The 16,358-nt window shown below is 40.2% G+C and overlaps 2 protein-coding genes, 1 long non-coding RNA gene and 1 other non-coding gene across 4 annotated transcripts; 3 read left to right on the plus strand and 1 right to left on the minus strand.

The window, feature by feature from the left end:
• Window positions 1–1,966: 1,966 nt before the first annotated feature.
• Window positions 1,967–2,437, minus strand: LOC133744206 (uncharacterized). The gene has a single exon (XM_062172346.1). The coding sequence runs from the start codon at window positions 2,435–2,437 to the stop codon at window positions 1,967–1,969; it is 471 nt and encodes a 156-aa protein (XP_062028330.1).
• Window positions 2,438–7,798: 5,361 nt separating this feature from the next.
• On the plus strand, window positions 7,799–7,905 carry LOC133707637 (small nucleolar RNA R71). The gene has a single exon (XR_009845246.1). It is a non-coding gene; the product is annotated as a small nucleolar RNA R71 (small nucleolar RNA).
• A 2,262-nt stretch (window positions 7,906–10,167) lies between these two features.
• Window positions 10,168–11,420, plus strand: LOC133742412 (uncharacterized). Its single transcript, XR_009862556.1, has 3 exons — window positions 10,168–10,314; window positions 10,409–10,472; window positions 11,094–11,420. It is a non-coding gene; the product is annotated as an uncharacterized LOC133742412 (long non-coding RNA).
• A 2,560-nt stretch (window positions 11,421–13,980) lies between these two features.
• On the plus strand, window positions 13,981–15,716 carry LOC133706708 (7-deoxyloganetin glucosyltransferase-like). The gene is made up of 2 exons (XM_062132252.1): window positions 13,981–14,559; window positions 14,652–15,716. The coding sequence occupies exons 1-2, from the start codon at window positions 14,049–14,051 to the stop codon at window positions 15,590–15,592; spliced, it is 1,452 nt and encodes a 483-aa protein (XP_061988236.1). The 5' UTR covers window positions 13,981–14,048; the 3' UTR covers window positions 15,593–15,716.
• The last annotated feature ends 642 nt before the right edge of the window (window positions 15,717–16,358 follow it).

Here is a 16,358-nt window from a genome sequence, read left to right on the forward strand (position 1 = left end):
ACATAAGATTTTTGAATTTGTAAGGCAATTAAGATGCACATGTGAGAAATGCTCAAGTATATGCATATGTTGACCATGTGTCAAATCAATCCACCACAATCAAATAGGCATATAGAAGACCCGACATAACCCACTAAACTCACATAGGTTCACTAAATATTACCGCTCAAGTGTTTAAAGGTTATATGTGTTTCACTCAAAAGTAATTTCACAACATGCGCCGCCATATGCTTGCTCTTTGATCTCATCTCCACTGGTCTCCACTGGGTAGCCCACAACTTTCAAGATCAAGAGGTCTTTTATTTGGTTGTAATTGGGCTAAGGGTAAGTGGCTAATAGAAATGAAAGATAAGGAAAGACAAAGTCCATGGAAATCGGTGAAACAACTCTCTTTTGTAGAGATATATGACTTTGCTTTCAACTGCTAACTCACTCACTCTAATCCCAATGTACAACCCACACTAAACTACGTAATATTTTATTTATTTTTTATTTTTATTTTTTTTCTTCACACAACTTACTCTTTTTTTTTTTCTACTTTTCTTTTCCTTGAACTTTCTTTCTATTTTCACAAACTTTTTCTCTTTTTTTTTTTTTTTTTTTAGAACTTTCTTTTCTATACAAATCACTCACCCCCCCCCCCCCCCCCCCCCCCCACACTTATTCTTTTGGAACCTCACACTTTTGACTTTTTCTTTCTTTTGAAGCACTCAAACATAAAGTCATTCTCTCGAATCGCTTCACCATCTACCATGGAAGGGTAGGATAAAAGTGTTTTGACTAGGTAGGGATTTGTGGTGGTAATGAACAAAAAGGCTTAATATATACATAGGCTCAAAGTGGCACTCTAGTGGTAAATATATTTGGGCACATGCTTCTTTGGCCATGGTGTTATTAACCTAAAATGCCTCAATCCTTTCTATCCCATTGCAAGCTAAAAGTAGCCTCGAGAGGTCTCAAGCAAGTTCTAGATACGCAATGTCATGAAATTGTACACACATGAAAGAATAAGTGAATGAACGATGCATACACTATAGATATAGGCACAAAAGCTCACAAATAAGGCATGCAAGTTAATCGAATAATCTATATGCTTTTCTAACTATGATGAACGAAGCTAACCATAGGCTATGTGCACACATATAGTCAAGCAGAGATCACATATGCACTAAATTACAAAACAAATTCATAGTCCTAGATCATGCTTAATCTATCCACAATCATAACAAGTTAAGTCCATGGCTCGTCATTGGGGTTAGAAAAGGCATTAACCACTAAAATATAATTACATAAAGCTAATCTAATTTTTTTTTTCATAGGCGAAAATAGGGTACCCGAGCCCTCACCCCCACACTTAAAACCAACATTGTCCTCAATGTTGTAAAGTGAGCTCAAAAGCTAAATCCGTGTCGGAGTTAGGCATGAGAGTGAAGTCCGGGCGAAAGCACAAAAATTTAACTATGAAAATAAAAATCTAAATGCGGAGTAAAGTTACGGAAAACCCCCTTTGTCGACCCTCCATTGCTCACGACCCTTGGAGAAGACTAATATGAGACACCAACCTCAAGGCACAAGGCCTTGACTTCCTTTACGTATGCTCCATAATAGCTCTACGTGCTCATAAAAAGATCAACTCCATTGAGAAATGTGTAGTGTCTAAGAGCAATGCATCACAAATAGCTCATCAAGGAATAAGGACAAGGGTCCTCCATTACGCTCGTGGTCGTAATCCCATCAACTCACAACCCAAAATCATTTTCAATGACCTCCACACAAGAATTGTAGCTCAAAATATCTCATTATTCTCCACACACCAAGCACCTCCCAACCTCCAAAAAAAAATGGCTAAATATCCTTATTGATGCAAAATGAACAAGAAAGAACATCACAAGTAATGCTAGGGTTGCCTCCCTAGCGAGCGCTTTGTTTAAGGACTTCATTGCCGGTCCATAGAGTTTTTCATTATTTAAGAAGCATCATCGAGGTAAGTCACCTCATGATGAGAATCGAAAGTGGAGTCATGATATGGTTTAAGCCGGTGCCCATTAACCTTGAAAGTTCTCCCATCATTCAAATTTCTTACTTCAATAGCACCATGAGGGAACACTTCCACTACTTCATAGGGTCCACTCCACCTTGACTTCAATTTACTGGGAAAGAGACGAAGTTTAGAGTTGTATAGGAGAACCTTTTGTTTGGGCTCAAAGGCCTTCTTCACCAATTTTCGATCATGTAGCTCCTTTGTCTTCTCCTTAAACAATTTGGCACTTTCATATGCCTCCTCCCGAATTTCCTCTAACTCACAAGGATCAAGCTTCCGCTTCTCACCACTTGCTTCCAAGTCAAAATTCAAAAATTTGATAGCCCACATAGCTTTGTGCTCAAGCTCGACCGGAAGGTGACAATTCTTTCCATAGCACAAGCGGAAAGGAGACATGCCAATAGGAGTCTTATATCCGGTCCGATAGGCCCATAAAGCATCATCAAGCTTAATAGCCCAATCTTTTCTAGAAGAGTTGACCGTCTTTTCCAAAATTCTCTTAATTTCCCTATTTGACACCTCCACTTGACCGGAGGTTTGAGGGTGCTAAGGTGTGGCAACCTTATGCTTGACCCCATATTTCCTCAATAAGGCATCAAAAGTCCAGTTGATAAAATGTGTGCCGCCATCACTAATAATAATCCTAGGAGTCCTGAATCGAGAGAAAATATGCTCTTTCAAGAACTTGGTGACTACCTTAGCATCATTCTTCCTTGTGGCCTTGGCTTCAACCCACTTCCAAACATAATCAACCGCGACTATGATATACTCATTCCCATGAGATTTTGGAAACGGTCCCATAAAGTCTATGCCCCAACAATCAAAAATCTCAACCTCCATAACGTTAGTGAAAGGCATTTGGTCCTTGGAGGATATATTCCCGGTCCTTTGACATCTATTACATTGAAGCACGAAAGAATGACAATCTCGAAACAAAGTAGGCCAAAAGAAACCGGACTGAAGGATCTTGAAAGCTGTCCTCCTCCCACCAAAATGACCTCCACATAAAGATGAGTGACACAATGAAATAATCTCTGGGGCCTCCCATTGAGGAATACATCGTCTAATCACCTGGTCCTTACCCACCTTCCACAAGTACGGGTCATCCCAAATATATGACCGAGCATCTTTAAGAAACTTCTTTCTGGCCTGTGCATCATAGTTATCCGGAATGAAAGTACAATTGCTAGCCCAATAGTTCACAAAGTCTGCAAACCAAGGCATCTCAGTGTCAACACGGAATAAGTACTCATCGGGAAAATGCTCAATCAATGGTATATCAGAAGAGTCTCCGCCCTGCTCAAGTCTAGACAAATGATCTGCAACAAGGTTCTCTCTACCCGGCTTATCCTTGATCTCGATATCAAACTCCTGGAGTAATAGCACCCAACGAATCAAACGGGGTTTGGCATCCTTCTTGCTCAACAAATATCTCAATGCCGCATGATCCGTGTGGACAATCACCTTACTCCCAAGAAGATAACTCCGAAATTTCTCCAATGCAAAAATAATAGCAAGAAGCTCCTTCTCGGTAGTAGTGTAATGGACTTGTGCATCATTCAAAGTCCGAGAAGCATAATAAATCACATGGAGTGCTCGCTCAATCCTTTGACCCAAAACAGCACCCATAGCAAAATCTGAAGCATCGCACATCAACTCAAATGGTCTAGTCCAATCAGGTGCAATCATGATCGGTGCGTGAGTCAACTTCTCCTTAAGTAGCTCAAAAGCCTGTAAACACTTCGAAGTGAACTCAAATGGCACATCTTTGCCTAGCAAGTCACACAATGGCTTGGTGATCTTAGAGAAATCCGGAATAAAACGTCTATAAAACCCAGCATGCCCAAGGAAACTCCTAACTCCTTTCACATTCTTCGGTGGTGGTAAACTAGAAATCAACTCAATCTTCGCCTTATCCACCTCAATGCCACGTGATGATACTACATGCCCTAACACAATACCCTCTTCCACCATAAAGTGGCACTTCTCCCAATTGAGGACCAAATTGGTCTCCTCACACCGTTTTAGAACAAGGGTCAAGTGTCGAAGACAATCATCAAAAGTATCTCCATGAATCGAGAAATCATCCATAAAAATCTCCATAAAGCGCTCAGTCATGTCATGGAACAATGCCATCATACACCTCTGAAAAGTAGCAGGTGCATTGCAAAGTCCAAAAGGCATCCTCCTATATGCAAAAGTACCAAACGGGCATGTGAAAGTAGTCTTCTCCTGGTCTTCCTTAGCAATAGCAATCTGATTATACCCCGAATATCCATCTAAGAAACAATAGTGGCTATGACCTGCTAATCTCTCCAACATGTGATCAATGAAAGGTAGTGGAAAATGATCCTTCCTTGTTGCTCCATTAAGCTTTCTATAATCAATACAAACCCTCCATCCATTCTGAACTCGCTGTGGCACATCTTCACCCTTCTCATTCTGCACTACTGTAATTCCTCCCTTTTTGGGGACAACCTGAACTGGTGAAACCCATGGCGAATCAGAAATCGGGAAAATAACTCCAACATCTAGAAGCTTAATAATCTCTTTCTTCACTACCTCCATCATGAGAGGATTTAACCTCCTCTGAGCCTCTCGTGTGGGCTTACACCCCTCCTCCAAGTAAATGTGATGCTGACACTTGGATGGACTAATGCCTTTGATATCGGCAATAGTCCAACCAATAGCTCTCTTATGCTCACGTAACACCCTCAGAAGCTTATCTTCCTCAACTTTACTCAACCTCGATGAGATAATAACCGGTAATGTGCTCTCCTCTCCTAGAAATGCATATCTCAAAGTCGAAGGTAAAGTCTTCAACTCCAAATCTGGTGGGGTCTCATATGAAGGAATAGGCGGTGTAGTAGAAAGTGGCAAAGGTAAAACTGGTGGAACACGTCTAGGCAAATATGGTGTCAATGCCTCTAAGTGTGCAATAGACTCAACATGCTCCTTACTCTCAAATTCGGTTCCACCTTGAGCAATACAAGTCTCCATGTAATCCTTTGATGAATGCTCAATAAAGTTCTTCCCAACAATATCATCCATAACATCAATCCGGAAGCACTCATCAAGATGATATAATGGACTCCTCATAGCATCAAAAATCCGAAACCCAATAGTAGTGTCAAATACTGTCATGGTGAGTAAACCCTTCTTAACATCGATCTTGACCCCGGCAGTCGCCATAAATGCTCTACCAAAAATGATAGGTAACTCATCATCATCATCCTCATAAGGAGGATCCATGTCAAGTACAACAAAATCGGTCGGCACATAGAGCTCATCTACCTTGACAAGAACGTCCTCCACCACTCCACGAGGGTACTTGATACTCCTATCCGCCATCTTAAGCTTAATCTTTAGAGGCTTGATCGACTCCAATGACAAAGTCTTGTACACATCATAGGGCATAAGGTTGATGCTAGCCCCCAAATCTAATAATGCTCGATCAAAGCTTCGTGACCCAATGGTACAAGGAATAGTAAAAGAACCGGGGTCACTAAGCTTAGGAGGCAACCTCCTTTGAAGTACGGCCGACACATGCTCACTCAAGTACACATCCTCATTCTCCACAAACTTCCTCTTATTAGTGCACATGTCCTTCAAGCACTTTGCATAGGCCGGAACTTGCTTGATGGCATCAAGTAATGGGATATTGATGTTAACGGACTTGAATAGCTCAATGAACTCTTGCTTTTGTATCTCCCTCCGCTTCTTTTGATCTTGAGCCCTCTTAACTTGTGGATATGGAAGTCTAGGCTCCGATGGAGTCAAATCAAGAGGTGGAGAAAAAGTGAGACTCCCCCTTGAACCCCTAAGGGTGGTAACCGTCCCACTAGGGTTCTTAGCCCTCAAGGCCTCGCCTAGTGTAGAATGGATCGGTCCACTCCTATCCCTAGAATCCAAAGGTATATGAGAATAGTCTTCCTCCTTATTACTTCCCCCTTGTTGTAGATCCCAATGCTCACTAGATGACGAAATAGGCGGTGAACCATTAGAACTCAAATCCGAAGATGTAGTCCGACTAGTAGAGTGATCCCTAGAGGTGTTTTTGGCCAAGCTAGGATCCGTAGCCTTCATGGCCTCACCTTGCTTAGTAGGGCCGAAACCTCCCTCATCCCTAGAACTCAATCTTGAAGACGAACCATGTGTATCAGTAGAAGTAGATGAAGTAGCTTCCGCCTTATTCCTCCCCCCTTGATGAAGATCCCTAGATGATGATAAAAGAGTAGTGGGGCCAAAATGCACATGCTTAGGCGGTGCGGATGAAGAATTAGAAGCTTGAGACTTTGAAGATGTAGAATGAGATAAAGAGGTCTCCCTTCCTTGTGCACCTCCGGGAAGTACATTTTCTTCCTCCCCGGCTTCCTTATCCACCCCCTTATTTCTTCCTTTTGTATACAAAGTCACATCACCCACTCCAATTCCCGGGGGTACATTTTCTTCCCCCCGGTTCCCATCCTCCTTTGAAATAAAAGTACGATGCATATGCACATTATCATTAGCAACATGACCAAGAGGTACATTTTCTTCCCCCTTGGCTCCATATGAATGCAACAAATTATCATCATCACTATTAATGCAATCCTCTACTAACACATGATCATCATCATTAGAATATGAGAGTGAAGAGTAGGGATCATGTATAGGAGTGGGAACATATGTATCATAAGAATATGATATGGGAGAAGTGGGGGCATACATATCATCATACACATTAAAATGGGAGTTGGAAGGTGTAGGCATGCGTACCTTATTGTCATAAATCCTCCCACTTCGAAGTGTAGTAATAGCCTTAGCTTGCTCATGTCTCGGATTTGGATCCGGTTGTGTGGGTAATGCACCTTGTGGATGTGCTCCAAGCTCTCTAGCTAATTGACCCATTTGAAATTCTAACTTTCCCACACTTTGAGCAAGAGAACTTTGACTTTGTGTAAGAACTGAAATATTTTGCTCCGTCTTCATTTGAGATTTGGTCAATGCGGTTAGTAACTCTTCCATATGGTTCTTTGTTGGCTCTTGAGTGGTATTAGGCACCCCTTGAAGAACTTGCCTATTTTGGAATCCGGGAGGTGTATTTTGTGCATGAGAACCATAATAACCTCCATGAGAAGTACCAAATGAAGACCCTTGGCCATGAGAACCAAGAAATGAAGAATTTGGTCCTTGTTGCCCTCCATAAGAATAAACACCACCTTGTTGTGCACTAGAAGATCCTCCACTATCTCTCCATGAGAAGTTTGGGTGATTTCTCCACCCCGGATTATAAGTACTTGAATAGGGATCATTCCTTGGTCGGTTTGGAAAACTACCAACCGCTTTAGCATGCTCATCAACAAAATCCGGATAGCTAGAGGCAAAATGACACTCACTAGTAGCATGTGTAGGCGACTCACAAAGTAGACATAGTGATGAAGGCATAGAGGCGGCCTTTACATGATGTGTAGGTGCACCATGCTCTTGAGCTTGAAGAAGTAGATCAAGCTTCCTCTCAAGCTTTCTATAATCCGCACTAGAGCTCTCTTGAGCAACCCGTGTCTCATGAGTGCTTTTGGTGTCATAATATGGATCTTTCCTCAATCTTTCTCTCCTAGAGTCATGATCATCCCATTGCCTCGATTGTCGACCCAAGTGCTCAAGTATATCCCATGCCTCGGTTTGACCATGGCTATGAAGTGAACGCCATCAACCCTCCTCCTCTCATGTGGCAACAAACCACCATAGAAACCGTCAATCATCATTGACTTAGTCAAGCCATGATGGGGACATGCATTGCAAATATCCTTGTACCTATCCCATGCCTCCCAAAATGTCTCATGATCTCGTTGAGCGAAGAGTAAGAGTTCATGCCTCATGCTAGTGGTCTTGTGTGGTGGGTAGTAAGCATCCAAGAAAGTGTCGGTCAACTCATCCCATGATCGTATACTCCTTGGTTGTAGCTTCAAAAACCATCCCTTTGCATCATGTCTAAGTGAGAAAGGAAACAACCGCATCTTGAACTCACCTTCCGGATGTCCACCCTTTGACATAGTGCTCACAATAGCCTCAAAGTCTTGCATATGGTTGATGGCCTTCTCAGATGGCATCCCACGGAAAATAGGCAAGATGCTCAATTGTTGTGGCTTGATCTCAAAGTCCACATCTCTTTCCGGAAGTACTAAGCATGATGCCGTATTGGTCATGGAAGGTCTAGAGAACTCCCGAATAGGTCTCTCCGCCATCTCTCTAACCGGTGATCTAATCGGACTCGGTGAGGGATCTCTTGGAGGTACTCTTGGCCTTGGAGGTGTTCGTGAACGATTCCTTAGCCTTTGTCTAGGAAGTCTTTGAAAAGTGCGACCACTTCTCAAATTGATAGGTAGTAACGTGTTGTTCATACACCTATAAAGAAACACTAGAACAATAAGCACCTCAATAATCAAATAAACACAAAATATTCACCAAGTTTACCAATCACAAAATTTGACAATTAATTAGAGGGTGAGAAAAGAAGGAAACTTAACAAGTAGTGAAAAAAATAAAATTAGAAATTAAACAACTAAACAAAGAAACAAGAAATAAAAATAAAAATAAAAATAAAAATAAAAGTATGCTAAAAGTGACCCTAAATGCCAATTACCAAGGGATTAAGATCCGAAGACCCTAATCCCCGGCAACGGCGCCATTGACTTGACTCATAAACTCTCGCAAGCGTACGAATCGTTGTCAAGTAAGGGAAGTATTAGAACCTTGATTATCGTACCTCGGGGATTAGGTGTTGGACCTAACCGAGGTAATTGGCGCTAGAATAACTTAAAAGCATACAATGAAAAAGTAAAAATAAAAATAAACTAAAGTAAAATAAAATATTCACAAGGCACCAAGCCTCGGCAATGCTCGGCTTAGCTCACACTAAGCCTAATCAAAGCCACTAACTTGTAGCCCAAATGAGTTATCCACAATGGAAGGTAGAATTTTGTTTGGGAGTTTTGAATTGGGAATTAACTAAATTAAATGCAAACTAAAGTAAAAGCAAACAACTAATTATCAAGCAAGAAATTAAATTTGAATTTTCAAATTAATGGGAACATGGGAGTGTCGGGTGATTCACACTAACTATCTTGTAAACATCGATGCCAATTTCACAAATGCAAGCATTTCCTAAATGTGTCGAGTCCCGTATCTAGTACCGGTTAAGGCTACTAAACCAATTATCCTTTCGGTGTATCGATTATGCCGGTTAAGGCCACAATCAACTCTCTAATTTGGGCATTACGCCGGTTAAGGCCGCAATATCCAAAATTAGAGGCCTAGAGAGCAAGATAATAGAGACCCAAGCAAGCTTAGCTACAATTAAGATAGCTAATGGTCACCACACTTAAATCCTAGATGCCACAAGACTAATAAGTTGTCAATTTATCAATCTATTCATCACAATTGCCCACAACATAATTTCAAAGGGTGACAAAGCCTAGAAACATGCTTCTAAGGACCAATAAATTCGGATTTAAAGCATACACAATGGAAATTGCATTTATTAAAATTAAAGCATCAATATTTATACAAGATGAGTTAGGGCTTCACAACCCTAACTCCCAAAATTAAACTACTCACTCATAATTAAAACAAGATTTAACATCAAAACCATGTACAATTAAAATATAGGAGAAGAGAGAGGATAAGCTTTGCTTAATTTCAACAATGCTATAAAGCAAAGAAAACTAAGCTAGCTTGAATCCTCCTAACTACCCAAGATGAAATTAAGGTCTTGATGATCTTTCTTGATGAAATTTGAGAAGAGCCCAATAATTTAATGTGGAAGAGTGAGTGAAATGGAAGAGTGGGTGAGAGAGTTATGGATCTGCGGCTACTGTAGCAGAAGAGAGGATGGAGAATATGGAGTGTGCTGCGGCTCTGTTGGAAAAGAGAGAGGATTGGCAATGGAAAATGGATCGTGGTCTTCTGTTTTTTGCGGCCCTCCGGTCTGTTAGGGTATATGTGAATAGGACTTTACTTCGCTAACCAGCCCTGGTTAGCAAGTGCTGACTTCAGCCACAAACTGATCGACACGTGTCCGTTCCAGAAAAAAAAAAAAAAAAAAAAAAAACAGATCAACACAGTTCCAGTTAACGTCAAAAATATCCCAACCCATAAATCCCTTTTCCTTTCCGATTGATGAATTACATCTGTTTTCAATACATTTATAGGAATTTGAAAGCATAGGTGCCAGTTCAGAAACGCAACCGAATAGTGAACATGATGTGCAATTTGCTGATGTTTTGACTCAAGTAAGTGATTATCTTGATTGAGGAGTTCAAGTAACTTATTTGATCTGCTGATGTTATGAGTATTACTATACTGATTATAAGCATGCATGTTCAGGGTGATATGACCCAGGGAGATTTGGATGGAACCTCAAGTTGACAAGGGGCATGTTTTGATGAAGGTTAGTGGAAGTATCTCATGTCCTGTTTTTATAAAGAGCTTGGTAGTCTATTTTAAAACAAACCAGTTGATTAATCTCATGTCCTGCTCTGTTTCTTTTGACATTGGTTACCGGTGCTTTTAGGGATTAATCCCTTACATTATGATGAATATGTTGCTATTGCAAAGTGAGGCTTGTGTCTTGTGTTATATGTCTCTGAGGTTTTTGTAGATATGTCTTGTCTGTTAATTACCAAAATAAGATTGTTGGAATTGAATGAAATCTGAATAAACCTACTAAACTCCTCATTTTACTTTCTTTGCAATGGCTATTTGTAAGAAAAGATGAAAGTGAGTTGGGACCCTTTTCTACGTGGAACATAACAGGAACTTATAGAGGTTTGTAACTTATGGCCATATTTTTTGTTCAAAGTTGTGGCTTAATACCCAGTTCATATGATATTCTTATTACTTTTCATAGAAATGTGTATTTTGAAACTTATGCCTGGAGTAGTTGCTCAAGAATTTAAAGTTGTAAAATTTAGCTGATTGTGTAATCACTACCAGTACTAGTCAAAGGCTCTGCAAATTGTTGTTGTACTTGGTTAATCTCAATGTCCTGCTCTGTTTTTTTTTTGGACAGATTTTCATTGTTATTCCTAATCTTGTTACCCATATATATGGCCGTTGGTGTATGGCTGACCTTCATGTTTCTGAAAGAAGGGAAGATTGTGGACAAAGTGGTGGGAGCAAAGAAAGAGGAACTGCAGCAGACTTTACAAAGAAAGAGGCCACAAAGCTTATGATCACTGCTATATAAATCTAGACATTTATATTTAACCTTTTGGCTTGTAAAAGTCTGCTGTGGTACTTGTGTTTTTCATCTGATATCTCCAAACCTGATCTTATGGTGCTTGTATCTATATCTTAGCTCTTTTCATGGTTGGAAAGAACTCTACTGGGTGGTATATAAAACGGTACCATTGCATATATCACATCATGACCATATTAATGTTCCACAGAGCAACGTAGGTGGTATATAATTTTGCTTATATCACTCAAATCATGAACTTGCTGCCAATAATTCATGCAGTGATACAGATATTGCAAAACAAAATTGAACCATCACAATTAAACAAGTTCGAACAAGAGCATGCCAATTCAATTGCTCAGTAAAATTGAACATCCACACACTTGAAAAACTATGCAGATTACAGCAACATTCCTACTGAGTATAACAACCAAAACCCCAAGATAACAAGAAGTCAAATTTCAACTCAGCATTGTTACACAAATTGCAAAGACAAATTCGAACAATCACAAAACAAAAATAGAATTCTACACTGAAAGTAGACTAATTTGTTCTTCAATGGAGCAACCCAGCAACAAATACGACAAGAGCCAATCATCAGAATCAGACCACGGCATCGCTGGTCCATCAAAAGGCGAATTCCTTAGCGAGTGCTCTGATACTCCATCGAGTCTTGAATACCCCTTTTGTCAATGCAGACCCCAAGAAAAAGGGCCCGTCTTTGATCCCAACCAGCATTCGCCGGCAAAGAAGCTTCTTGACGGGGGTCACGACATCCGAGTAAGCTGGGTCTGACCCGTATGAGCTATTCGAATTCGACCCTTCTGAGCGCCCCACCTGAATCATTGAGCCGCTGCTTCTTGTTCCATCTTCGTCGGGTTTAGAGTCGAATTGTACCGTAAACCCCGTAAACCGAACAAAACTGATTGAAATCTAGTACCCATCGTCGAATTCCTATGGGTACTGAAGAAATCCAGTACTCATATTCAAAACCAATACCCATTGCTTCAAATCCCTATGAATTTTACTGAAGAATGCAGAAGGAAACCCAATTTGGAAGGAAAAGGGGTTTCTGGGTGGGGATATATTAGTCGTTAACTGGAACTGTGTTGATCCGTTTGTGGCTGTGTCGATCTGTTTTTTTTTTTTTTTTTTCTGAAACGGACACGTGTCGATCAGTTTGTGGCTGAAGTCAGCACTTGCTAACCAGGGCTGGTTAGCGAAGTAAAGTCCATGTGAATATATATCCAGGTCTCTGTGTGGCTGGCAGCTAGACAAAGGGAGAGTAGATAAAGCTTGCACGTGCAGGGTGCATGAGGAAGAGAAAGAAATATCTTGTGATGGCTGCCACGTGTGACCTTGTAATTGGCTCAAAGCAATTAAGCAAAAATCATGCTGCACGTCATGGCTAGGGATTAATTAATCAAATCATGGGTTAATTAATTAAGCCAATGATTAATTAATTAGGCCACTTATTAATCAATTAATAGTTTCTTCTCTTCATTCTTTTTTTCTTCCTTCTCCGGTCTTAAAGCATATCGGAAGGCATCATCTTGAAATATTCGAATTCGGCTTCCTCACTCATGTTGATCATGGTTGACTACGTGTTGACTTTTCATCTCCTTGTCGAAAACTCCAATTTGTTCCAATTTTGCACCATTTTCTTCCAAAATTCTCAACTCCGCTTATTTGCTACAAAATAAATAAAAATGGATTAGTTACATAATAATTAATTTGAGGATTAGCTTAATTCTAGTGTTTTAGATATAATTACACGTATATAAATGCGTGTAATCAGAGGCTCTTGGGAGTACTTATATTCATTCCAATGGTTGTAATCTTGTCAATTAAGGAATAAAAGTCTTTCCCTTCTCAAAAAAAAAAGTAGAACTAGTTTCGGAATACAATTAAATTTTCTAGGTTTTATTTGGGTAGCCGTATCAGAGACGTGACATGACTGCCGTACGTAAAGGTCTAGGATTTTTATCCTTGTGGCATGCTTGTCATCAAATTATGGGACCAAGTAAGGCTAAATCAGAAGATAATCAAGTCAACACATAACAAATTTTTATTTAAAGGAATTGTTAACTCGGGTATGAAATCGTCTTACAGACAGAGGCGGAACTACATGGGGGCGGGAGATGGCCCTGGCCCCCCCAAACTTCTGAAAATATACATGTGTGCATCTGTAATTGGTTGTGGATTTAATGAGATTGAGACCATAATCATCGTGATTGGCTCCCTCAATTACTCAGCTATGCATGAACTGATGAAAGCAATAAGAAATAATAATATATTTCACACAATTTGTTTATCTAATCTATTAATAAATGCTTGTGAAAAAATAAAAAGAATACCTAAATGAATGCTGTAAAAGAAAACATTAATACGTAACTTAAAATATTAAAGCTTGATTTACAACCGATAAATATATCATATGTTAAATTAATTTTTATAATAGATTTTTTTGTCAAAAATACTTCATCATTTTTCGGCCCCCCCACATATAACTTTCTAGTTCCGCCATTGCTTACAGATAAGAATAAAGTTCGCGTATGCAAAACTGCGAATGACAAAATTTGAAAGTTGGGTATGAAATTGAAAATCATCCCTTAATTACTTCCGGTCTACAGAAGTAATTAACCGTGCTTTTTTTTTTTTTTTTTGAAAGGAGTAATTAACCATGCTTTAACTCTATAAAATTGGTACGCAGCACATTCTGTTTCCCTCACCATCCTCTATGAATATCATTTGAGAGAGAGAGAGAGAGAGAGAGAGAGAGAGAGAATGGCTTCCAAAGCGTCAGAGAAGCCACATGCTGTTTGCATACCATACCCAGCTCAAGGTCACATAAACCCAATGCTAAAATTGGCTAAACTCCTTCACTACAAAGGGTTTCATATAACCTTTGTCAACACAGTCTACAACCATGAGCGCCTGCTTAAATCCCGAGGCCCCAAATCCCTTGATGGACTTCATCCTTCCTTTAGGTTCAAGACAATTCCGGATGGCCTCCCTCCCACTGATGTCAATGCCACCCAGCACATACCATCCCTATGTTATTCCACTAGTAAAAACTGCTTAGCACCCTTCAGAAGCCTTCTTTCAGAACTCAATTCTTTGCCGAACTCCCCTCCTGTTACTTGCATAGTTTCTGATGGTGGCATGACCTTCACTCTTGATGCAGCCCAAGAGCTTGGCCTTCCGGAAGTTCTCCTCGAGACACAAAGTGCTTGTGGCTTCTTGTGCTACCTTCACTATGCCCATCTCATTGAAAAGCGTCTTACTCCCCTTAAAGGTATGGATCATCACTATTTTGGAAACACCGACTCTGTCCTAAACATGTAGAGTACTACAAGGTTAACTTCACCGTGTTTCTTTGATCTGCAGATGCCAGTTATTTGACAAATGGCTATTTGGACACTTTGATAGATTGGATACCGGGTATTAGAAGTATCCGTTTGAGGGACATACCGACCTTCATTAGAACCACAGACCCAGATGACATCATGCTGAAATATCTCGTGGTTGAGATGGAAAGAGCTCAGAGAGCGTCTGCTATCGTTATTAACACATTCGATGCGTTGGACCATGATGTTTTGGAAGCACTTTCAAGATTGCTACCACCGGTTTACTCCATTGGATCTCTACACCTACAAGTCAATCAGATCCCAGCAGATAACGATTTGAAGTCAATTGGGTCAAACCTATGGAGAGAAGAACCAGAGTGTCTCGAATGGCTCGACTCCAAAGCACCAAATTCTGTGATTTACGTAAACTTTGGAAGTATCACAGTGATGAAAGACGAGCAGCTGATCGAGTTTGCTTGGGGTCTTGCAAATAGCAACATAACCTTTTTGTGGGTAATTAGGCCTGATCTTGTTGCAGGGGAATTAGCAGTGCTTCCTCCCGAGTTTGTGGAAGAGACCAAGGGAAGGAGTATGTTGGCGAGTTGGTGCTCTCAAGAACAAGTGTTGAACCACCCAGCTGTAGGAGGGTTCTTGACACACAGTGGATGGAACTCTACGATAGAAAGTGTGTGCGCTGGAGTTCCCATGATATGCTGGCCCTTCTTTGCTGACCAACAAACAAATTGTAGGTTCTGTTGCAAAGAATGGGGTATAGGCATGGAGATAGATGGTGATGTTAAAAGGAATTACATAGAAGGCCTTGCGAGAAAGTTAATGGAAGGAAAGGAAGGCAAAGAGATGAGGAAGAAAGCCTTGGAATGGAAGAAATTGGCAGAGGAGGCCACCACTGCTCCCAATGGTTCGTCTTTCTTGAATTTGGACGAGTTGGTCAACCAGATGCTTCTTTCTCCTAAAAATTAGATTTGATTAAAATCTTCATGGATGTTTGTATTTGGATAATCTGAATAATTATTTTTGTTCTGTGTTAGTATTGCTTATTGTAATACATTGAGTAATAACATGTAGTGCCAAAGTTTCGCTTTCACTGTGTTCTTCACAATTCTCTGTGGTTAAAAAAAAGATGATATATCACTATGGAGTACAGGTGCAGATGGATCGATGAACTTTATGCCTCGTGTTGTATTTCCAACGGCTAGTGTCATTCGACTCAATTTCATTGCATTACATTTTTTCTATCATAGTTTTAGCCTGTTGTATTAGTTTCATCAATTTTATTTGGTTTCATTCGCAAAATTAGAGGTTTGAGCTATTGTTGACCTATGGATCCAACTCTGAACAATTTAAGACTCAGAAAGGAGTTTAAGAGAATTAAAATGACACTCACCAGTCACCACCATAACACCATTGTTTATAAACAGTGATAAAATATGGTCTTCACTCTTCAGGACTTTCCCCAATGCCTGCAACCTTCATATTTAGTTTGTTAACATTGTTTCATCATTCATTTGCAGTAGTGGCCACAACATACTTTGCTGTCCCATTGAATGCAGGGATCCCACTCATTTAAAGCCAGATGTTCAAGTTAAACAGTTTAACAAAAAGTTGATGAGATTTGATGGCCTTCACCAAGATTCTTGCACCTGCTTTTCCTTCCTCATTTCCCTTTAAAATCCTCTGGTTCGTGCATTATTACACTGGAGCCGAGAAAAAGCCGACAAAATTACAA

Source organism: Rosa rugosa, chromosome 4, assembly GCF_958449725.1.
Source record: "Rosa rugosa chromosome 4, drRosRugo1.1, whole genome shotgun sequence".
NCBI lineage: Eukaryota > Viridiplantae > Streptophyta > Magnoliopsida > Rosales > Rosaceae > Rosa > Rosa rugosa.